Below are 22,144 nucleotides of genomic sequence, written 5' to 3'. Positions count from 1 at the left end.
AATCTTCCACGAATGCTGCGGCGTGATCAGGCGAAGAAGCTCTGTGGGTGTCCTCATAGATGCTCATCATCGTCGTGATTCACCGATCCTTACCCAGGAATGCTCTCATGGGTGTCCCCACGATATCCCAAGTAAACTCCTTACCGCATCTCCGTCCCTCAGAGGTCATCTCCTCCTGTTCTATAAAAAAGTCATTCCTCGCTCGACCAACCCTTTCGTCTTTCCCAGCATAATTCGGTTTTCAGGGGCCATTTGACGTCCTACCCCTGATTTACAGAAGAAGCTCAAGAGGGTTCTCAAGAACCTGCTTGAGCTCCTTGAGCCACTCAGCACCGACAGCACCGTCAACGACCTTGTGGTCGAAGCTAGCAGTAAGGGTGATTTGGTCGTCGAACTCAACGCCGGCCTCGTTCTCGGCGGGGATGGCAACCTTCTTGGTGGTACCAACAGCGAGGATGGCAGCCTGGGGAGGGTTGATGACAGCGGTGAAGTGGTCAACAGCGGGGTTCATGCCCATGTTGGAGATGGAGATGGTACCACCCTGGTACTCCTCGGGCTTGAGCTTGCCATCACGAGCCTTCTTGGCGAGCGACTTGACCTGGCTAGAGATGGCCTCGAGGCCACGGCCCTCAACACCGGTGACAATAGGGGTGATGAGACCAGTGGGTGTGGAAACGGCAACAGAGACGTCGACGTTGTTGAACTGGCGGATGTTGCCGTCGCGCCAGCTGGAGTTGACCTGGGGAACCTTGCGGCTGGCGACAGCGATAGCCTTGATCAGGAAATCGTTGACGGAGAGCTTGTACTTGCCATCGGCAGAGCTGTTCAGAGCCTGGCGGAGCTTGAGGAGCTTGCTGACGGAGATGGAGCTGGTGACGTAGAAGTGAGGGTTGGTCTGGGTGGACTCGACCAGACGGTTGGCAATGGTCTTGCGCATGCCGCTGATGGGGATGTCCTCGTAGGTAGCGCTGGGGGCGCTGCTGGCGGCGGGGCTGCTGATGGCCTTCTTGACATCCTCCTCGGTGATCTGACCGTTCTTGCCGGTACCCTTGAGCCCATCGATGCTAATGCCCTTCTCACGGGCAAGTCGCTTGGCGGAAGCGGAGATGTTAGGGAGACGGTCGAGAGCAGTCTGGAGACGGCCCTGAGACTGGTATTGTTGAGGCTCAGGAGTAGGCTCAGGGGCGGAAGCGGACTCAGACTTGGACTCGGACTTCTCCTCCTTCTTGGGGGCAGCGGGCTTAGCGGCATCACCACCAGCGTCCTCGATGGAGAACTTCTCGAAGGCGGAGATATCGGTACCCTCCTCAACAAGGACGGCAATGGGCTATATCAAAGAATTGCATGTTAGTGACATGATTTAACAGCAGTGAGTGATATTAGGCGCTGGAGGTAGATACCCCGAGGCCCGAGAGGTGACCTGAGTGGTTTCAAAAAAGTGAAGAACTTACGCTGCCAACGGGAATATCCTTCTCACCAGCATCCTTGAGGATCTTGGCAATGACACCCTCCTCCTGGAACTCGAAGTCCATCTGGGCCTTGTCGGTCTCAATCTCTACCAGGACATCACCAGGGGCGATAGAATCGCCGGGCTTCTTCTGCCAGGCGCCAATGTTACCAGCCTGCATGGTGGGCGACAGAGCGGGCATCTTGATGACCTGGTGCTCGGGGAATGAGGCATAGTGTCGCACAACGTGGGCAGCGAAGCCGGTTCGCAGGGCACTGTGGGTAGGGGCGAGAACGCGCCTTCGGAGAGCGGCGCTGAGCATTGTGGGAGGTATTAAGATCTTTCTGAAGGACGGAGATGTTAGTCGGTGATGAGCATGGGGGGAGCGCGAATATGAACATGGCTGAGCCACTTTTGGGGATTTTGGGGGTTCTGAGAAAAGGACTCACCGGCCGGAAGGGCAATTGAAAGCAGAAGTATCGAGATGCGTGACTTACGGTCACGAACAGAAACTCGAGTAGCGGAGCGAAGAGATCAAGGACGGAGAGTGATGCAGCTCTGGCGTGAGAAGGAGAGGGAGAGAAAGAGTCGGGATCGGAGGAAATTCTTGGGGTTGGATAGACGTGGAGTTTTTTGCGTGTTGAGCTCCGAAGAGTGAGGTACTTTGAAGCTTTGGCGTGGGCTAAACCATTTCGGGACTCAAAGTGGCTGCAGGGGCCTTGAAGAGAACCCAGCGTTGGTGGTCCTCAAGTTCCGATGCGACCGTTGAGAGGACAACATTTGGGCAATTTCAGGGCATTTGGTAGCATTTCTTAAAGGTTTTAGGGGATCGATGCACTGTAAGCCACTGAGCTTTAGCCCTCATACACGGGACTGGGATGACCCGCCAAATTGGAAGGATTGGAGCTCGCAACAAAAAAAAAAAAAGGGACGTGGACGCCATCATGGTACCTTGGGTTCGGGGGATCATTACGCGATATGAGCGAAGTCCGGGTGAACAAGAAGAGCGAACAACGGCATGTGTAAGTCATTGAGAGTTAGCAGTGTTATAGCTGAAGCATTTCTTTTGCCAATTGCACTCTATTACCCCGCTCAAGTCCCCCAGCTTGACCGACAGGTTTAAACCTCAATACTTCCTGATATTTATGTTGAGACAATTATCAAGGCCCTGCTGAAGTATCTTATCTCACACTTCGGAGTTGCTGAATTTTCTTCGGGCAAATTGTCCCTTCCTGACTTCGGGACAGATCGGCCCGGATCATGGTGGGGGGTTCAATTGGTCGATTTTTACCTAAGTTTTTGAATGTCCACGGAAATAAACACTCTGGAGAAGACCCTTGACGACTTCAACAGCCAGATACACACGTTTCCTCCATATGGAGAAGAAGCATTGCTAATAAAGTTGCGGGGTGTCGTGACATGAAACCCGTGATGCTATATGGGCCCATTCGTGGGCAGACGTTTCTGAGCATCAATGACTTGCTGTCATGAGCAGAGCATGATCGGTCACTGTGCAAGTAGTCGATGATTATCAAAGATTCAGTGCCAACTCATGATCATTAAAGGAAGAAATCTAAATTATCATCATTACATACATCTAATATGCGAGGTATCAAATCATCTTTATACTTTTCCACGCTCTCGTAGGCCATTACAATTTCAACTTCCACCCGCCCACCATACTTTTACCATCTCTTTGGGTACGCTCAATGCTGATGAGATGGATCTCTTTCTATTCGGTCCATTGCTCCCCGAGGAGCCCTTCGAGTCCTTTGAGCCCTTAGAACTCTTCGATTTTGAATTGTTTGTGTGTCCTTTAGTGACCAGCACCGATTTCCTTTGGGTACCATCTTCCCCAAGCAATCCCGTTCCTTGACGAACCACTCCGATCCTCTCTTTCACCGGCTTTGGTGGTGGTTTTGGAGGAGGCAATGGTCTCATTTCCACTTCCTCTGGTATATGCTCCTTGGGAACGATTGCACGGATTCCAAAGTTGCCTTCTTCCTTCTTTGCCCGGCCATCACGTCCTCTACCTCGCCCTTTACGGTCAAATCCAAGCTGGAATCGTTGTGGGGTATCTCCCTCGGTGAAAATGGCTTCAAGCTCACTGTCTGGCTGCCATTGTGCGGCTCGGGGTAGTGATTTGAAAAGATTGCCATCAACGAGAAGTGCTGTAACAGATGCAATGGTCGTTGGCGAACGAGGAAGCCTAATCCGTCTCCAATAGATCCACGAGATGATATGAAGAAGCATCAAGGCGCCCACGATACCCTGTAGAATTCGTGTGGCGATCGCATCCTGTCGAAGGCGAACACTCTCTGTAACTTGACTACCGCTGATAACTGGGACAGCCTGAGAAACCGGTTCATCAGGATCGATACCACTGACAATATTTGTCCCATCTGCGACTGGAAATGTTCCTCTTGAAGACAAATGGCGTCGACTTCTGAAGTTCAATGACTGTGCCCTTATGATTCCGTGCTGAGATAAGATAGCAGACTGGACTTCGTTTGCGGCACTGGGAGTTGAGCTACCGAATGTACTGTCGGGTACGGCGAACTGAGATGCGTTCAACATTGCAAAAAACGTATCAAGGAGACCATCTGAAGTTACATTGATGAGCTTTGAGTAATCGAGTTCTGGAATGGCGACGGTCGTGTCCTGGGCGGTGCTTTCGACCGGAATAGGCTGATGGTCCGGATAGAGACGTAGATCGTTGGGTCCGTGGAAGAGAGCAACGACATCAACTGCTTCAATGGATTCGTTACAGGCAAGGGCATTGATGCTGCTCACTGACATGTCACTACTGCCCACATCGACTAGCTCTCCCCATATGTATAACCAGTCTGAACAATGTGGCGATGACGTTGTCTTTTTCAAGCCGACACCGAAGAGTGTATCTCTACTCAGGCTTCTGCCATGCTGTGCAGGAAATGAAGTCGTTGTCGTCCCAATAATTGCGTTACTACCATTGCGCTCTCCACTTCCTCGGCAGGTCTCGCCTTCGAGATCGACACGAAGTGGATTGACTATCCTGTCGTCAAGTTTGTACTCGAGGGTGAGATTGGTGGAAATCTCGTCGGATTGGTATAGTCGGCATGACATGTTTGGGCGGATTGCCGTAAGTCGTGCACTGAACGTGAGATCGTTCCCCTCGACCGCTTCGGCTAGCGACATATTCGGTACGTTGAGATTTGCATAGGTGAAAGGGGGATATGGTGCGTCGCCCGCCAGTATCAGCGATGCCATGATGGTATCGTTGGTACAGTCAGTACAGATAGGATCGTCGCTGGATGATGCTAGACTGTTGGCGAAGAAGTCCTCGGTACGCAAAGCAATACTGGTGTTCTGCCCGACTGGCATCGGCTCAAACAGAGGAGCAGTTGCGACTACCATGAGAAGCGCAACAAATCCACCAGAGATGGCGGCCAGGGCAGCAATATCTCGGATCTTAAGAGCCCTTGACCACGCGGCATGCCTCAATGCATTCACAAGATTGAGTCCGACCGTTTCCTCAAACTCTCCTCGGCGTGAGAGATGCGAGAATGGTGAAAGAAGTCTTGTCCACCATTCTAAGGACAGCATGTACATTGCCACTAAGAGAAGCACCAAGGCTGGTACTACAGTCCATGCGATGTACGCTCCATCGTCCTTCATCGTTCTTAGCCCATCATTTCTCTGCGACACTCGTAGGGAGATCTCGAATCCTATTATGATACAAGCAAGAACAAGGATGTAGATCAACCGAATCAGTCCATGTAATGTAACGGGCTGTCTCCAGCCTGAGGAATCGAAACGGCGTGGCAGAACGTTCGCAGGAGGCGCGTTGCCTCCAAAGATATGGTAATAGCCCAGGTTGGGATTCTCCAACTTTTCGTGACCCTCAGCTCCGCTCAGGTAGGTCGAGCCATCAAGTCTTGCTCTCAAAGCCTTGTTGGGTGCAGCTCCCATGCCTTTCAGACATTCTACCAGCGGGTGGCTATGTGCCACAACTGAAGCCATTCCAACGATGGTGCTGGGATCTCGTGGGAGGAAGCCTTTCCTTGGAACGAGGAACATTGTCGACACTACCAGAACGAAGCAGATAGCCAGAAATGCAGTTATGATGTATGCTGGCACCGGTCGTACAACAATACGTCGTTCAATGTAGCTCGCGATAGCTGTTGACGTGCTTGATGAAGGCTTCATCATGGCATATCGAGCAACGAGGGCCGAATACTGCGTGAAGAAATTCTCGGAAAGTCTTCTCAAAGTATCATTCTCTGTTAAAGATTCTAGGCTAGGCAAATCCCCTCCATTCCTTGAGCTTAGTGCGAGGGCAGCTGACATAGCTTCGTCGGTATCAAGGATGGCTTCTCGACTGTACGATGAGTTTGTGAACGTTGCCAATAACTTCAGTTCTGTTGCTTGGTCGGATTCAAAGGTGTCAAACATAGCTCGAGCGACGGTCCATGCTGGCACTTGACTGAGTGTGGTATTTGTCGCCTGTTGGTCGGGTATGACTGAGAGAACGGCTTCTGGCGTCTTGGTAACCTTGATCCTGGTGATAATGTAGTTAGGCTTACATAGAAATGCAGCAGATGACGATATTTTTCCATCAAGGCGATTATTCGATGTCCTTGACTGGCGCTTGAGCTGATCAATATCGACATCCAGAACACCAGCCATAACAGCTATTCGCTGATCATCGCCTTTTGCAGAATTTCCACATCGACCTGGTTGAAATGCAAGAAACATTCTTGAGGGATCTTCGTTATTTGTGGTAACGAGTTTCGTGCTTGTAATCGTTTGATTTGAGGAGCATTGTCCATTCGATAGGGTCATGTTCAACAACATAGCATTCCCATTTCGTAATCGCATAGAGTCCAAAGTTAACTCGGCTTCTTCACAGTCCATGCCACCGATAAAACCGTCCACACGTGCTGTGATCTGTTTCAGTTCGGGGATATCGCTTATAAATGGCGTGTAAGCTGCTCGAGATGTAACTCCGTTTGGAAAAGTGATATTGTCAACTGCAAGAGCTGCAAGAGTGAAATACGGCAAAGACCCAACGTTTTCCAACCCGGAAATGTTGTTGGAGAACTCGGATTGAATTGTTGTAGCGATCTTGTGGTTGGCAACCGTGGTGACTTTGGGTGTGATGAAAGCCACAGAGAAAATGACCATTATTTTGAAGATTATGCCAGCGATGACTGGAATCGTTACTAGCCAGTCCTTGTTTTTAATTGATTTGAAGATGGCCACCGGTTCAGAAAGAGAAACGTAATCCAATAAGAGAGACTTGTCAGCTTCAACCTGTGTGTTCAACATGCGGATCCACGGCATGGAAGCAGAAGCCTGGAACTCAACTCTGTACCAGAAAGCGGCCACGAGAATAAATATTATAGTTGTTCCATATTGCCACAGATATCTCGAAAGATCGTCGGACTCGTGAAGGCCTCCATTGTGTTCAGATAACTGAAGTGCGACTTGCACTCCTGCTATCAAAACAACAAACACAAGAGCATAGATGGCCAATATTCGTCGATGCAGAAAGACTGGGCGCCATGGTAATTCGATTTGAGTAGGTTCGGATGGCGAAAGGCGCGGTGAATCAGGGAAAGCCTGGCTCATCCGCGATTTGATGCTTCCCAGAAAAGGCCATCGTATTCCGCTGCTTCTTGTTGGTGAAGGATTATTACTTGGATCAAAAGGAGCAGCAGAGCTGGCCAATCTTTCGGAATCGAAGAACGAAGCGACGTTTCCGTGCTGGGAGCCTGAAAAAGCTGACCCAAGCCGGTGCGAGTCTGATCTTCCTAAGCCACTTGAAGATCCAGGTTCTGAAGAATTCTCGACTCCATGGACGGCGCGGATATGTCGATGGTACGAGTCAACGGGTTGACGTATCATTGGACGAGGAAGCTTCGTACTTTGTTCCGCTTGAGGTTCCATCATCGATAAAGATTTGTGTGATTATCTAGAGTGTTCAGTATTGAGCATGGTCGTTTCATTATCGTATTTGGCAGCAAAACCATGATGCTGAAGAATATGCTACCGTGGAGTTTTCCCAAGATTCTATATCGACATGTTGAGAGAGCAGTCGTAGCAGAAAAAGTCGTAAAACAGGTTCTCGTGAAATAGAATTGAAGCAGATGTGACGTGATGAAACGTATCAGAAGTGGAAGAGGAAGAGAGTGACGAAGACAAAAGAATGAATGCAGCCAAGGCCAGGACTGGAAAACAATTGGAAGAAGCTTTTCAACGAAAGACGTAAGCTAGGTAAGCAAGAAGCAAAAACAGACAGAAGTGCAAGTGACTAGATGCCAGTGAGAAAGTGACGAAGGAGAAGAAGAGAAGAGACAAATCACATTGGAAGATTGATATCAAGGCCTTCCTTGTTCGCATAAGTCGACTACTCTATACATAATGCCAGCAGAATACATAGAACACCTAGAATAGGGAGGGCCCAAGGTAACAGAGAGCTAATGCCCTACTCTAATACAGTTTTACAAGGCCAAGCAGGCGAGCACTTGCATGTCTGCAGTTCCCCGTCCCATGTCTTGGTCGGAGGAGCCTCAAAATGTCATCGCTTCTCCGTGTCATAAGGAGACGGCAGCCCACAAGAGGATAAGCCGAGTCTATATGAAACACGCCCAGCAGGGGTATTCTCCTTGAGTTCCGAAGACCTGGCAGCACAGCAGACGTTAGTTTCAATTATTGGCCAGGGTATTCGATAGCACTGCAACCCTATGATTTCAATGTTTTTCGTCGCTTGCGATGAGGCGTTTAGGACTGCGGTAGACCGTCCGCTGCTGTTTCTTAGCAGCCGCAGGTTATGGGCAAGGGTGGTTACATGCGCGGAGAAATATCTTTCGAGGAGGACACTATCGTCTCGTGAGCATTTAGCTCAGGGCGAATTGCCCAAAAAGACGTTGTGTTCCCCAGATGGAATGCATTTGGGGGGGGGGACTTTGCCTGCATAAAGTGAGGATACCCCTGCTATCCATGCGCTTGAACAAATCACTCACAGGCGAAATTATACCCATGACTTGGCGCGTTATGACAATGCTGAAGATTATCACCGGAAAATAAATCCTTGCTTTGTTCAATTAAACAAGCTGCAGATGCCTGTATGTTAGTAAACCAAACATTTTGACAAGAAACGTTTCTCGCGAAATGAGCGGCATTTATTTTCTGGCCCTGGACTTGATAAATTAACAGGGCGAAAGTGCCCCGTCAGGCTGATGCTGGAATCATCGCGTCGTCAGATATAATACTTTTTCTAATAAGCGACAAGGGTGAGACAGAACTTGTGTGCTGTCGCCGCCAACAAAGGTGTGATGTGATCCATGTATTAGGTTGTGTTTTGTTGGTGTTGGAGCATAGCCACACCCGAATTCACAGTGCAGTCCCTTGAAAGCCAGTAAAGAAATATACTTCAACTATCTAAGGTAGCCAGATACTGTGAATGCGGTGGTTTGGCTGAATCATGAATGCCTTACTCCCGATAATCCGGAAGCTTTCGCAAGAGGTTTCAGATTATTCTCCCCATGACCTGGTAAAATATCTGAAGCGAAGACTTGCTCAACTCAATTCAAGCGATGTTTCGAATGTCACTAGTGTCGTCTGGTTCCACGGAAGAGCTCGGGCTGCCGAGATCTTGATCTTCCAACAGCTCTGGGCTGGATCTGGAGCTAAACTGAGAGACTACAACTCTGGTGTAGATCAATATCTACCTGACAATGATCTTCATTTTCGTAGATCAATACCAAAATTGTATTGAAGGATACCTTCTTCAGTGACAAAAGCAGTTTTGTATAAATTTCGAGGCGCAGCATTAGCAGTCACGAGTTTTTAATGCCTGTGCTTTTAATCGTGTTGATCCTCTCTGTCTAAGCGGCGGACCTAGCTCCCTCTTATAGCACAACGTCAACCCAACACTTCGTACCACACGCAGTATAGAGCACTCGCTAAAACAATATCCGTATCCAAGTTGATCAAGAAATATCTCGTATACAAACTCACAATCTATCATGGGCTCGTCTTCTTCAAAGACTGCATACTCAGCCAACAACACACGTGGGGCATCAGTCGCTGCGTACGAATTATCGAGCGCTCTGACTGATACCTTGAACGAGATCAACTTGAATGGTCATTTACAAAACTGGATTGGTAAAGGGACACTCACTGACTTGACCATTAGGTAGCTTGAACGAGCAACTTCGTCAGCTGCTTGAACGTCTAGATCAAGAAGCAGCCAAGTACACCAACTCCAAGGTCAACGATGACGAATCAAGAGAATGGGACCCGTGAGTATTCCCATTGGCCTTCCAGACAAAACATTCTGACTGGATTCTATAGGTCTCAGGCTGAAGTCCAGCTCATATCCGTGGCCTGGAAGTGTGCTCGTGGGACTTATGACCTTGAAGGCACCGTGACTGATACCGGTTACTGCACGTTTCGCCGTGATCAAGTAGTCGACAGCTCTTTCGCGGGAACCGTCAAACTCATCACATCAACTATCATCGAGGCGAAGACAGGCTCACGGATAATTGAGTCATTGCCAGTTCTAGTGCTTGCGATACGTGGAAGTGCCAGTAAGATGGACCACATTGTTAATGCCAATGCCCAGCCCAGAACGACCGAAAGTTTTATTGTGAGTTCCCTTTCACCACTTTGTTGATGAAGCCATTTTTGTGTCATCTTATTCACGGCTTCACCCAACTAACAGTCGAAGGGATGTCTAGAGGACCTTAAAGCCCATTCTGGCTTCTTGAATAGTGCACGAGCTCTGGACTCGATTGTCACAAATCTAGTCAATAAGTACCTGGAGTCTTTTCCTGAGATGAGTGAGAAGAAACCGCATGTTCTTTTTACGGGACATTCCGCCGGCGGAGCTGTATCACAATTATTATATCTTCGCCATATGTCTGACCAAAATTTAAGTAAGTTACGGAAACAAGCATGAAATGAGGAACTGGCTAACAAGATACAGACCAGTCTGCGAGATTTTCGTGCGTCACATTTGGTGCACCTCCTTGCTTGACCCAGCACGTTGATCTTGACATATTTCAGCCAAGTAGTGGAACCGTGTGCGTCAACGTTATCAACGAGTTCGATGTGGTTACTCGAGCCGACAAACCATACATCTTATCTCTGGTAGATGTCGCCAGAGCAATGCTAGACTTGCCACCAAAGGCAACCGTCTCTGAGCTTGAAACAAGCGAAGGGATAGTCAGCGCTGCTTTAGAAGCTACTAGAGATGAAAAACACCCTCTTTCAGACGATTCTGAAGACTTTCCTGTCAAAGAATCAAACTTTTGGCGCTTTCCTCAGCCTTTCTACCACCATGTCGGACCTAGAGTTATTCTGTTGATGCGCTTCGTTGACAATCAGATGAGTCTCAAAGCAGTCGAAGTAAGTACTTCGGAGTTCCAAAAGTTGCTATTCTGCCGTGTTACTGTTCATGGCAAGAAACTCTACGAAGAAAGGATTAGTGCTTTAGAGCAGGGACGTTTCAATAATCTGTCAGCCTGGAAGCCAGACGGAGATTACAAGGATAAACTTCTTGATAAAAAATAGTTCTACTGAGCAACGAATGGCCAATTCTGAGAATGCGTCTTGCCCTCTGGGCGAATTGGCAACTTCACATGATTTCTCCGTCTTGCAGATTCCACAGCCCGATAAAACTGGACATCAGCCAATATCTTGTCGGCGAGGGTCTCAGCAAACCCTGAAGTTGGTGACTCCCCAAGAAACTCATCCCCATCAGCAGAATCCTCCACAGCCGACATAATAGCCTGACACTCCCAGCACAAGCAAACTGTATACTCCTCTCCAAAACGAATACGATAGAGAGACTGGGTCTCATCGTTTCCGGCTGCCAGTTTCGATTTCTTAATCTTGTCATCATGATTAATGAAGCGGCCACAACGTGCTTCCATGGAATTCATGTACGCTGTTGCTGAGAGTTGACTGGTGTGCCAGACGAGGTCAATGTCAAGTGCAGGAACCAGCATCTTGCCAGGGTAGAGTTTGAAAAGCCTCAGATACCTCTCGTATCTCTCAACTGCTCGGCGAAGACTTCCTTGCAGTGCTGGGCTTCGTATCCATAGATGAGCGTTCATCTTTTCAACGAAGACGCGTTGGCGCTCGACGTTGTCGACGAGTTTGCCAATGAAGCGAGAAGCATATGGCTTGCCGATATCTTGTGTTTGCATGTTGCCTCTTTGAATGATTGATTTGAGGAGAGTACCTGGAATGACTGCTTCTCCTTCGGGAACTTCCCAGGTCTCTCCAGTGACTACCCAGGCATCACGGATGGGGCCTTGCGACCTGATTGAATCGTGCTATATAGCAATTAGTTCATGTTACGGAGTTGGTGACATTCCCGGGTATAAACGCACGATAAGCTTCCATGGGAAATTGACCCTTGGGAGGTAGTCCCAGTACTGATTTCGGCAGTAGTCCAGATAGTCAGAAGGGTTAAGGAGGAAAGCATGCCAAATCATCAGAATATCTTGTTGAAGGGTCAGTTACGTGCCAGTTTTGGAAGAAGTGAGATACTCACCCACGGGTGGCAGCCATGAGGTATCAGTCATTGATATCCCAGTCTTTCCATCATGGGCACCATCTTTGCCCACTGTTGAAGTCAACCAAGCATTGAATTTTGCAGCCCATACCAAAAACCTTTGCGCTGCTTCTCCAAGGTACCACGTCCATTTCTTATCCCGCTTGGCCTCCCACGACGGGTTTCTTAGTGTAACTTCTTCATTAACATGCTTTTTCAAGCCTTTGATATACTTGCGACGATAGATCTTCTTGGTCGGTTCGCCCAAGTTGAACGCCTTGTCGAGTTTCTTCGAGTCGAGAATCTTGATGCGCAACGCATGAAATGCTTCTAGCAATTCTAGATGAACGGCGCATTGCACTGGAGTGGGTAGATTATCTTTATGGGAGTCATCAAGTTCGCTGAAGATGTCTGGACTCGGGATGACGGGGTTTTCATCCAAGTCGGTGGCTGATGGATAGTATGTCTTTGATATGTTGTTGTTGAAGTCGCTGCTGGCTTGGTGAAGGGCGCCTGTATTATAACCGATGAGATGCGACATCTTTCAGTGAGATCCGGGTATAATAAAGGCGAAGTGCTTGAGGAGATGGGTATAATGCGCCGGGTCTTCCAAGTAGATAAGTGATTGAGTCTGAGTCGCAAAAGAATGGTCGGAGTTTGGCTTTGCCAGTCAGTCTTGATATCGTCACCTGAGCCGGTATGCCTTGATCATACCAGGACGATTAGAGCATCAGATGAGTCGAACCGCAGGGCTGTGCCGATGAAACTGGGCAACAACATTTGGACTATCATTAACAATATATCCTTGGCGGTACTTTACCCCTCTGCCAGTTTGGTGGATAATTCATGTATCTTCTGGCCGTATCAGTTCTAGGCGTCTAATACCTTGGCAAAAGGTAATTACCTTACCCATAGGCAACCATCAAATCCCTTGTCTATTCTCCTCTTAATCTGCCTCGCTAGCGGAAATGTCTTGCAAGATTGCGGAATTTAGAGGTGGCCTACTGAAGTTCCAGCGACAATCTTGCTGTTTTGGGTGTCGAAACACTCTAGTCGGGCGAGCTGAACTAATTAAACAGGGTCCTTGCTGGGGCGCAGCATCAGATGAGAAGGCAGTCTGTGAGGCTTTCGACGATGAATGTCTTAAGACCACACAGTAATGATGATGCCTATTTCTCGTATATCGGCAAAATACCTCATCGTGTGAATAAGAATGATCATGCTCGCTCGAAAATTACCGGCACATACAGCTTGAACCATCGACAACCGTTCTTCTAAGTCATTCACAATGTCACGGCTAAGGCAAAAGGTTCTCCCTGTGCTCGCAGCATCTTCACTGCCTTCATCCCATATCACTTCTGCGCCTGACATATCATGGACTCGAGTTGGCCCCGGGAAAGACCATATCCTCTCAGAACTTGAGAGCTTGTACTGGGATGGCGTCAAGGCCGAGCTTGAGAACATCGTTCGCACGCTCAAAGCGTGGCAGCAGCCAGAATTTGCTGATGTCGCTATTGAAGACGAGGATGATGATCTCATCCACGGCTTCGATACGTTTCTTGACTCGGTCAGTCAGCAATCTCGAGCACACGCCATACGATATGGTAAGTATGAGATACCCTCTATTAGTGAAAACATATTAACAGTTCACAGGGAAAATGAAGCAGGAACAGGCTCGGTATATGAAAAATTGGTCAACTAAAAATAAGGCATATGGGCGTAAATTTGCCAAAGATGCTTTTATTGATTCGATATCAGATCGAATCACACAGCAAGCAAGTGATCAGATCAAGAGTGATGTAAGAGGGTTTATTGAAGGTACGTCTCCCATTCTCAAAGGTCAATAGAATACATACTTATAAGTTTTAGCCAGTACCAAGCTCGAAGGCATGGAGCATCGCGCATGGATCCTCCTCCAAGCTGCTGGTATGTGCTATCCTTTGCAAACGCTCAAACAATATGACTGATAAGATCATTAGGCTTTCTTGATATGGAAAAACTGATCGAGCATCGTCCCCCTCCTGACATGTTCGGCTTCTGGAAGAGGCCAGCTATTCCCCAACGTGGGTCTGTTCCTGTCACGAGCCCCTTTACGTTACTCATATCATAATAGTTGCGCTTTCAAAGTTCAATGATGACTTCACTCCAAATTTTGAACCTCTTCGTTGCATGCGAAAGCAATGCAAGAAAGTTGTTCGAGGAAGCATGTTCATTCGCAACGACGATGGCTCCGATCCTGGCAAAATCTGCGAAGAATGTTATCGAAATCATTACTACGGCAAAGACCCATATACGAAGACTTACAAACACTGTATCCTGTCAGAGACAATTACCCCTGAGATCAGCAGGAAGTTGTGTACGTGTCAGAGAATCATTGATGCCAGCAACAATGAAAGCTTGTTCCCTATATCCTGGCTAGAAGGGCACACTGGCTACGGTAGCAAGATCAAGGATAAGTGCAAGCTTCTTCAACTTGGCGACGCGATTGCTATGGCCAAATATCTCGGCCTGCAAAGCAGTGTAGGAGCGAAGCCTCGGTCTCAGAAAGACATCGAGAAGTCCAATTGGAAGGCAAGAGTGGAGGAGCAGCAAAAAAACAGGTACACCTGGTCCTATGGATATACATCTTCTACCAAGGGAGATGTTAGTGACTTCGAAGACGAGGAAGAGCCGAAGACAAGGAATGAATCTGGACCTCGGGGTGGGCGGCTCAAGAGGATGAAGACTGTTCAGGAGACCAGTTTGCACGCGAACGACCGTTCACCTACTTCGACTAGCGTCAGCGTGGCGGAAGAAGCAGCAGAAGACGGAGATATCCCTCTGTTCTTCAGAAAGTACGTCGAGAAGTATCCTTACGGAAATGTTCACATGGCACTCCGTGTTGGCCCTATCGTCATTGAGAACGGAGTCGCGCAGTAAGTAATACTTTCTTCCCGCCATGCAAATAGTAACTCACATATAGCACAGCACTAAAGGCGGTGCCCTCGTGTCTCTGCGGGAAATGCCGATCTTCCATGAACGGTTCCATCTGCAGACAATGCCTGGCAGAGACCTCGCAGTTGGGGGTGGTCTGGATCGTCCCGTATGGAAACGCAAACGAAAGGCCACCGACCGCAAGAGATACAAGGCCATTATGAAGCAAGTCGTCGGTGTGCCATTCAGCGGAGATTATGCTTCACATGATCAGGAACTTTCTATCGTTCAGGATCTCTTGGCTGCCTGTAAACAGCCGTTTGACGATCCCGGATTGCCAACCTCTGATCAAATTAAGCTACTCGACAAAGTACTCGAGCCAGCTTTGGAGAAACTCAAGACGCTACTCAGTCTCAGACTAAGGGTATATCTCGGTAGTATCTCAGAGCGGCTTCTGGACCAAGACGTTAAGCTGGCTTGGAGTGCAACACATAACAACTGCCAGACTTTCTGCAGTTCACTCATCGACAAGACGATCTTCCAGCCTCTTGTCAATGGGGAGCCTGGCGACCGGTCTGCTGATGTGTCCCGTCTCTACACCATGAGCTTTGTATGCCCGGATGAGGGATACAAGAGACGAGGTGTACGAACCAAGTTTGATGTTCCGTTCGGGCTCACTGAAGAATACCTCCTCCGCTTCCACTTTGGTCGTCACGATGAATCTGATATCATCGATACATATCAAGAGTATTGGTATGACTGGGGTGCTTTTGGCAGCACGCTGTACAAATACCAGGACTTGTATCCTTGGGACTGTACAGAGGCTTATGGGAGATATCCCACTAAATGCGGTGACTGTAACCTTGCCAAGCATGTTTGGGCTTTTCCATTCGACTCATGGTCTATATCCTCGCATCATCTCTCACGCGACCGTCACATGTACGCACCAGCATTGACTGATCAGGACTTGACAGCTGTTGGCAAAGGTGCCTCTGCAACTTCGTGGATGCGGAACCGACTTACAGTCCTCTCGGCTATGTCTGTTCTTCACCGAGCTGCCACAGCCATGGCTCAGTCAGTCAAGCTCCAAAAGGCCACTGCATGGCTACACAAAGATCTCACACAGAGCACCCTTGATCCGTCTCTAGCAAGAGTCAAACTTGGTGGTATTCACCGTGCTCAGCCATGCAGCCACTACTACGAAGCGGGGGTTTACAGCCATTTCTTCATTGCTCCGTGGGCAACCCTCACTCGCGCCAAGCAAATCGAGGCGTACGAACTTCAGCGAGACGGCCGTGTCGGTCTACCCGATATGCCAGCTTACCTACGAAAGCGACGTTTCAGCGGACACGCAGACTTGACACAATACAACTATGTTGACTTCGGAGGTACAAACCCTGCACCCGACATCGACATCATCAACTTATCACCCCATCACCACATAGGTATGGATAACGTAGATGGCTGCTATAGCGACTCCCACTTCAGTCCAACGTCCGAGAAGCCGTGCCATGTCTGCGCAAGCGGGTGTGGAAGTTCAACACGCAACGCAGCAGACTGTGCAAGTGGGGAGACTATCAGGATGGCCGAGGCGGCTACTGCTGCTGCTCTCGCTGCAGAGAGTGTTAGTCATTCACATTCAAGTTGTGGAGGGGGTAGTTCTAGCTGTGGTGGTAGTTCGAGTTGTGGAGGGGGCAGCAGTTGTGGTAGTTCTAGTTTTTGAGCGTAAGCGATGGTGCCTTGTAGATTCCATGCTATATGTAACTATATCAGATATTGGACTTGATCTATACTTCTTATCAGTGAGCTTCCTGTGCCTCGAAAGCATATGTAACCCAGTAGGTTAAATACTACCTTCTATACCCTCTACAATTACCTACCAATCATACTTTAACGGTTTGAATAACTCCCTCGTCGGTGAATCGACACCAATGCAGTGTTAACAAACTCCGTTAAAGTTTAACGGTCCCTCGTGCAGTCACTGCTAGTTTCTCAAGCACACAACCTCGGATAGGCTATAATATCACCTACTTACAATGCAACGGTGTGCCACAAGTTGACATTTTGCCTCCAGCCGATTGCCTACACTACTTCTTGGACTGCAAGCTTGTAGTAGCCCACTAACCATGAAAACTTCTCTTTGCATGTTCTAGTCCCAGTAGCTTAAAAGGTCTCCATGAATCGTGTTCGGCGGGCAATCCGCCTGTGTCAGGCTTCCACCTTGCGAATCAAGTACTGTTCATTAAGAGTCTTCAGTGTTCTTCGCCACTAGTTGAGCAGTTCCCATCACATCGCCACGGCCCGAGTGGTCTCTCACCGGGCTTGACACATGGCTAGTTGGGTCCACGGCACGATATCGGTGTGCTTAGCGTTTCTGTCAGTGACTTAGACTACAGAGATTGATCTTGAGCGATTTATGAATTCTGCGAGAAGTTTCTTTGCAAAATATTCTAGTGTTTTTGTTTGAACAGTTGAGGCTGTATGGGCTGTTAGGCTACTGCAATGCTACACAACCGTAACTCAACAACTCCTTCAGTGACCTTTCTGAGCGAAGTGCATCGAATATCACAAGCTTTCTGCGATGCACACACTTCAAACACCTCCACCTTTTTCAACAAATCTCTATCTTGACTTATCGTGCCCACTATTGTAGAACTAACTCGGTGATACTCACTCCACAGTGCCATCGTGAGTTAAAGACAAGTATCCGCCAGGAATGTCCACGACGGCAGGTGACGAAAACAGAAAAGTCTCATAGCATGTGACATCCAAGGCTAAAAGACTTGTCACGATTGAGTCAGCACACATTAAGAGTCTGTCATGTAGGGTAGGGCAGGGCTCTGTACGTAGTAGGTACAGCATTGTCTCCACCCACGCCACGTTGTGATGTGCCAGGTACTAGTCAGGGCATGGGCTGCTCTGATTGGCTTCAAGTTCCAGGTACCGAAAGCCGTTGGGAGGCAAAAGCCCCCAAGAACAAAGTTTATGCCTCAGAAGCGAGCGAGCGTTGAATCAGCGGTTGCTGCTAAAGAGTAAAGTTTCTTCTAGTTACTCGTTGGAGCAAGACAAGCGCATGGCTTTGCCTTTGTGGTCGTGCGACCCGCTACCGAGGAATGAGGTTGATGGACGGCTTCTGATGATTTTGTAACACTATTTTTCAACCACCTCCGTCACATCTGAGTAGTAATGATCTTGAGGTAACTCAAAGACCCCATAGTCTCAGAAATATATTGAAGCTTATTGCTTGTGCAACCAACAAAAGTAAACAAATTCCGCGTAAGCGTTGCGTGCATATGCACTGTAAACAAGGACAAAGGCCCACTAGCCCCTATCTTGAAACAATGGAAGCTGAACCTGCATTAGCAGCACCACCAGAGCAGCTCGTGGACAGTTCACAGCCTATCGTGAAAAGTCTGATTGTCATGTCTCCATCATAGAGAACATACCAAGAACTGCAACAGATCAAAAAAGACGCAAGGAAAAGGCAGAGATTTTCGATACATAATCAGAGATGAAAACTGTGTTGATCATGGTGGGTCTCATCCACTGTTGGTCGTTGCATTGGGGGCCATCTTGTTGATCCAAGTTGCGTTTCCTCGAGGGTTTCAATCCTTTCGCTCAGAGGATTCGGCGCGATCGGGACGGATTCAAGATAATTGAATGTATCAATCACTTGGCGAAGAGGATTGACAAAATCTGGGGATTGGTGGGGGATCAACGCAATTAATTAAACTGAAGCAACGACGTGCCATCGCAATAAAATCAAGTCAAAGATGAACAACTGAGCAGGAGAAATGAATATATGTCATAACACTATGAATATATATATGTTAGAAGGTATAATAGATAGATCCCAAAGCCAAGATCCAGGGTCGCCCTGGATAGCTAAATTCCGAGCACCGTAAACACCAGGTAGGTATAGATAGAATAAGCCCAATTCTATAAAATCAAGTTTTACGCAGAGGTGTAGCCCTCAAATGAACTAAACCACAGGCTATGATATAGCTTAACCGGAGTAGTCAATGTCAACGGTGAGGCGGACCTGCTTGGCAGGAGTGTTGATACCAATGCCGTCTTCAGCCTCCATGCCACCGAGGTAGGCGTTCTTGCCAGTGCCACCGGGGTTGATGGTAGAGCAAGTGTTATCAGAGTCGCAGACTCGAAGACCGGGGATGTTAAGGTTCTTGGCGGCGGAGACAAGGCAAGAGGCGTCAGCGCCTGACCAGTTCTTGTTTCGCTCGCTGCCGAAGTCGAACTCGAGCCAAGTACTGGCCCACTGGCCGTCCGAAGTGGTGGGAACCTTGTTGCTGGCACAAGCGCAACCGCCCTGGGAGTCAGAGTCGAAAGCAACGACCTGTGAGCTAGAGGCGGGAACAGTGAAGGTCAAGGCAACGTTCTTGGCGAAGAAACCGTCGATCAAGCCATTAGGCCCGATCTTGTTGAAGCAAACACACTCCCTATCTTCGTCGTGGTCGTTTTTGAAGGTGGTAGTGTAGTCGTACTTGTCGGCGACATCCTCATCGACAGTCATCATGTTGCAGCCAAAGTCACCGGGAACACCAGTGTTGCCCTTGGCAGCAATATCCTCAAGAGTGGCGCGCTTGGCCTTCTTGCCACCGCAGAAAGGCTTGTAACCGGAACCGGAGCTGGAGTTGTGCTTCTTGCCCTTGTTCTTGTTGGACTTGGCAGGAGCGGAAGCAGCAGGGGCGGGACCGCTGGCGGCAGCCTTGGGGACGGTGTCGGCGTCGACCTTGGGAGAGGCGGGAGCCTCGGGGACAGCGGTAGCAGGGGCGGCGTCAGCGGTGACGACCTGAGTAGCGTACTCAACAACAGTGACGGGCTTGTTGGCAACGACGAAGTCGCGCTTGGCGTGAGCACGCTGGTGAGCGTGGCCGCTGGGGTGGGCAGAGACGCCGAGGGCGGCGGCCAGAATGACAACGGAAGAAGAGACCTTCATTTTGACTGATTTGTGTATATAGTGTTGGACGAGTGACGCCTTTTGGTAATCGGTTGTATTTCCGGAATACTTCCTTTTGCCTTTATAAGGATTGTAAGGTAAGTTGGTTCAAGAGAGTGTTATCAGCGTAGTGCTGTGAAGGAGTGACAGAAGGCAAAGGCCGTGATCCAAAAAGGCTGAGGAGTGAAGAATAGAAGGAGAGATCGAAGGGGGGAGGAATTGAGGGTTATAAGGTGAGCAAGGGGTGTGTGTCTTTGAGTCTCCTTTCAACCCGAGTTGGGAGGTGTGGCGTGGTGTGTGTGTGGACGCCATGTCTCTCATCTCTCTTCTTCCGTTCTCATTCAGAAGTCGGCGCCCCCCTGCAATTCAGGTCCGCTTCCCTAGGTAGTTTGCTGGCCAAGACCCTTGCTGCAATTCCCACATCCCTCTCCGTCTCCTTCGGCCAGAACGCATATGCAGTACGTACTGGGATGTGGATCTGGGAAGTGGGCAAGCTACCACCAACGCTTGCACCGGTATCAACACCAGTGCTAATGCAGAAACGACGCTAGTACTAGATGCCAAGGTCATGGATCAGGCCCACCACACCTTTCAGTCCAAGTTCAAGCTCTGCTTCCGCGAAAGCCCCAGGGGTAAGGGCTTCCATCCCTGCCAGGTACCAAGGCTACTTGATTGGCCCATCTCACCTCCCAGTCATCCCAATCCCGACATAGCCAACCAGGTCGTTGTACCTGCTAGACCTGGCAGGCCTCGCAGAGTCTTTGATCTGGTCCACTGCCAAAAATCGAACCCGCCAGAGACACCAGATCGCCGGCCGCGTCAGCAGATTATGCCAGACTTATTGATGAGATGTGTAAACGGAAAACAGGAACACTGGTTCCAGCGGTAGGCTAGACCGGAAAAGAGCTAAGGCGTAGAGAGACGGTACGGTAATCGCTGATCACCTTCTAGCTCTCGGGTTACTGATGAGGAGCTCATTTACTTCAGGGCAGTGAAGTCGTTCATATTCTATTCTTGGGCAAGTGACAAGACCGAGTGCCGTGATCAAGTGGCGATCTCTGAGAAGAGATTGTTTGAAACGCCGGGGACGGAAAACGCAAGTGATGAGCTGCCACGAGAAGGAACATGCAGTCATCTCAGTGTGTTGAGTGAATTTGTTTCTGTCGGTGACGGCTTGCACTTGCATATTGTTATGCCTTGTTGGTGTCTGTCTGACTGGCGAACAACTGAGATGTCATATGTCGTGGCAGTTATCATAAACGCGGTGAATCGACACTTGAATACGTGGACCCATCAGATGGATGCGCAACTGTATGCAATTGTGCTGTGGCCTGCAAATTCGTGATACCCGTGGCAGTGTGTATACATATACGTGCGCGCTGTATGTGTCATTGAATCAACCGCCGCTGTGGCATAAGTTACTGGCGTTATTTCCCCAACAGCCAAACAAACCTTGTTTTCTCCCGTGCCATCTCCAGAGTCCCATTCGCTAAGTGGAAAAGAGGCGGCGCCCCTCCTTGCCTCGCTCACCGTTCGACCCGTTCGTTGGTGTGTTTCGTAGTGGTCTGGTCTGCCCCAGACGACGCGAGCGCCTCCTTTCCAAACAGTGCAGTACGTAGTAAACAAAAAAGGCTGACGAGACATGACTGATATGATCAAATCAAATTAGACACTTTCGCTTCCCTCAATGGAATGATGCCGGACAGAAGCGCCGTCGACAGCATGCGCATGGTCTCTAGGGCCAGTGGAAATGAGACTGTCCAGCCACTCACGTCGGAGAGGAGGCCTTTTTCCCTTTTCCGCTGACTCGACAAGGGAAGGCTTGAGCTGAGACATGCTCGAATCGGTAGGCGGTGAATTACGGCAGATTGGTCTGCTACGATCCGGACGGCTATGGTTGCATTGTCTGATGGTATGCATGGTCTTCCTCTAGGAGACAAAGGAATGCCTTTCTTACAAAGACGTCTTTCAAAACTTGAAACGAAATATTCTTATTCATGCGAGACCTTCAAAAGCATGTTCCAGTTGCTCACAACACCCTCCTCAGCTCCTGAACTACCCATTGAGGAAAGTGAATATTATACGAGGCTTACCTACAACCCCAGCACGACCAGGGCTCAAGGGGTCCTGTTCCTGTGCCGGGTTTAGGAAATGGATCGAGAATATTACCCATGAATACTTTAATAATCCTCCTTCCGAGCAGACCAGGAGGGAACCATCAACTGATAGTATTTCCCTGGAATGTTGCCATTGAACCAGCATCGTAAATTGTTAGTCA

The 22,144-nt window shown here is 48.9% G+C and overlaps 6 protein-coding genes across 6 annotated transcripts; 2 read left to right on the top strand and 4 right to left on the bottom strand.

Moving 5' to 3' along the window:
- Positions 1 to 252: 252 nt before the first annotated feature.
- On the bottom strand, positions 253 to 2,081 carry FOBCDRAFT_52617 (2-oxoacid dehydrogenases acyltransferase-domain-containing protein). The gene is made up of 3 exons (XM_031190150.3): positions 1,945 to 2,081; positions 1,452 to 1,791; positions 253 to 1,327 (listed from the first exon to the last, which is right to left on the bottom strand). Exons 2-3 carry the CDS (start codon positions 1,767 to 1,769, stop codon positions 272 to 274), a joined length of 1,374 nt encoding a protein of 457 aa, XP_031034135.1. The 5' UTR covers positions 1,770 to 1,791; positions 1,945 to 2,081; the 3' UTR covers positions 253 to 271.
- Positions 2,082 to 3,106: 1,025 nt separating this feature from the next.
- On the bottom strand, positions 3,107 to 7,378 carry FOBCDRAFT_298515 (uncharacterized protein; the record flags this gene model as incomplete). The annotated part of the gene is made up of 1 exon (XM_031190148.2): positions 3,107 to 7,378. The coding sequence occupies one exon, from the start codon at positions 7,376 to 7,378 to the stop codon at positions 3,107 to 3,109; it is 4,272 nt and encodes a 1,423-aa protein (XP_031034133.2).
- Positions 7,379 to 9,353: 1,975 nt separating this feature from the next.
- Positions 9,354 to 10,950, top strand: FOBCDRAFT_253020 (Alpha/Beta hydrolase protein; the record flags this gene model as incomplete). The annotated part of the gene is made up of 6 exons (XM_059611023.1): positions 9,354 to 9,598; positions 9,630 to 9,735; positions 9,788 to 10,082; positions 10,164 to 10,371; positions 10,422 to 10,843; positions 10,924 to 10,950. The coding sequence occupies exons 1-6, from the start codon at positions 9,460 to 9,462 to the stop codon at positions 10,948 to 10,950; spliced, it is 1,197 nt and encodes a 398-aa protein (XP_059465828.1). The 5' UTR covers positions 9,354 to 9,459.
- A 122-nt stretch (positions 10,951 to 11,072) lies between these two features.
- On the bottom strand, positions 11,073 to 12,683 carry FOBCDRAFT_253019 (uncharacterized protein; the record flags this gene model as incomplete). Its single annotated transcript, XM_059611022.1, has 4 exons — positions 11,997 to 12,683; positions 11,833 to 11,945; positions 11,159 to 11,775; positions 11,073 to 11,115 (listed from the first exon to the last, which is right to left on the bottom strand). Exons 1-4 carry the CDS (start codon positions 12,535 to 12,537, stop codon positions 11,073 to 11,075), a joined length of 1,314 nt encoding a protein of 437 aa, XP_059465827.1. The 5' UTR covers positions 12,538 to 12,683.
- A 467-nt stretch (positions 12,684 to 13,150) lies between these two features.
- FOBCDRAFT_253018 (uncharacterized protein) lies at positions 13,151 to 16,715 on the top strand (the record flags this gene model as incomplete). The annotated part of the gene is made up of 6 exons (XM_059611021.1): positions 13,151 to 13,600; positions 13,650 to 13,814; positions 13,976 to 14,059; positions 14,110 to 14,911; positions 14,964 to 16,533; positions 16,683 to 16,715. The coding sequence occupies exons 1-6, from the start codon at positions 13,285 to 13,287 to the stop codon at positions 16,713 to 16,715; spliced, it is 2,970 nt and encodes a 989-aa protein (XP_059465826.1). The 5' UTR covers positions 13,151 to 13,284.
- A 1,980-nt stretch (positions 16,716 to 18,695) lies between these two features.
- On the bottom strand, positions 18,696 to 20,117 carry FOBCDRAFT_231460 (uncharacterized protein). The gene has a single exon (XM_054706865.2). The coding sequence runs from the start codon at positions 19,864 to 19,866 to the stop codon at positions 18,916 to 18,918; it is 951 nt and encodes a 316-aa protein (XP_054562840.1). The 5' UTR covers positions 19,867 to 20,117; the 3' UTR covers positions 18,696 to 18,915.
- Positions 20,118 to 22,144: the final 2,027 nt, after the last annotated feature.

The sequence above is a fragment of the Fusarium oxysporum genome, chromosome IX (genome assembly GCF_013085055.1).
Source record: "Fusarium oxysporum Fo47 chromosome IX, complete sequence".
NCBI lineage: Eukaryota > Fungi > Ascomycota > Sordariomycetes > Hypocreales > Nectriaceae > Fusarium > Fusarium oxysporum.
Note: the sequence above shows the minus strand (reverse complement) of the source record. Positions and strands in the feature narration are given on the sequence as shown.

What these genes read in the sequence shown, in the direction of transcription:
- FOBCDRAFT_52617 (XM_031190150.3), bottom strand. Translation starts at nt 1,769, where the DNA reads ATGCTCAGCGCCGCTCTCCGAAGGCGCGTTCTCGCCCCTACCCACAGT. An exon ending in AGGATATTCCCGTTGGCAGC is followed by an intron (nt 1,328 to 1,451) that starts GTAAGTTCTTCA and finishes TCTTTGATATAG; the next exon opens with CCCATTGCCGTCCTTGTTGA.
- FOBCDRAFT_231460 (XM_054706865.2), bottom strand. Translation starts at nt 19,866, where the DNA reads ATGAAGGTCTCTTCTTCCGTTGTCATTCTGGCCGCCGCCCTCGGCGTC.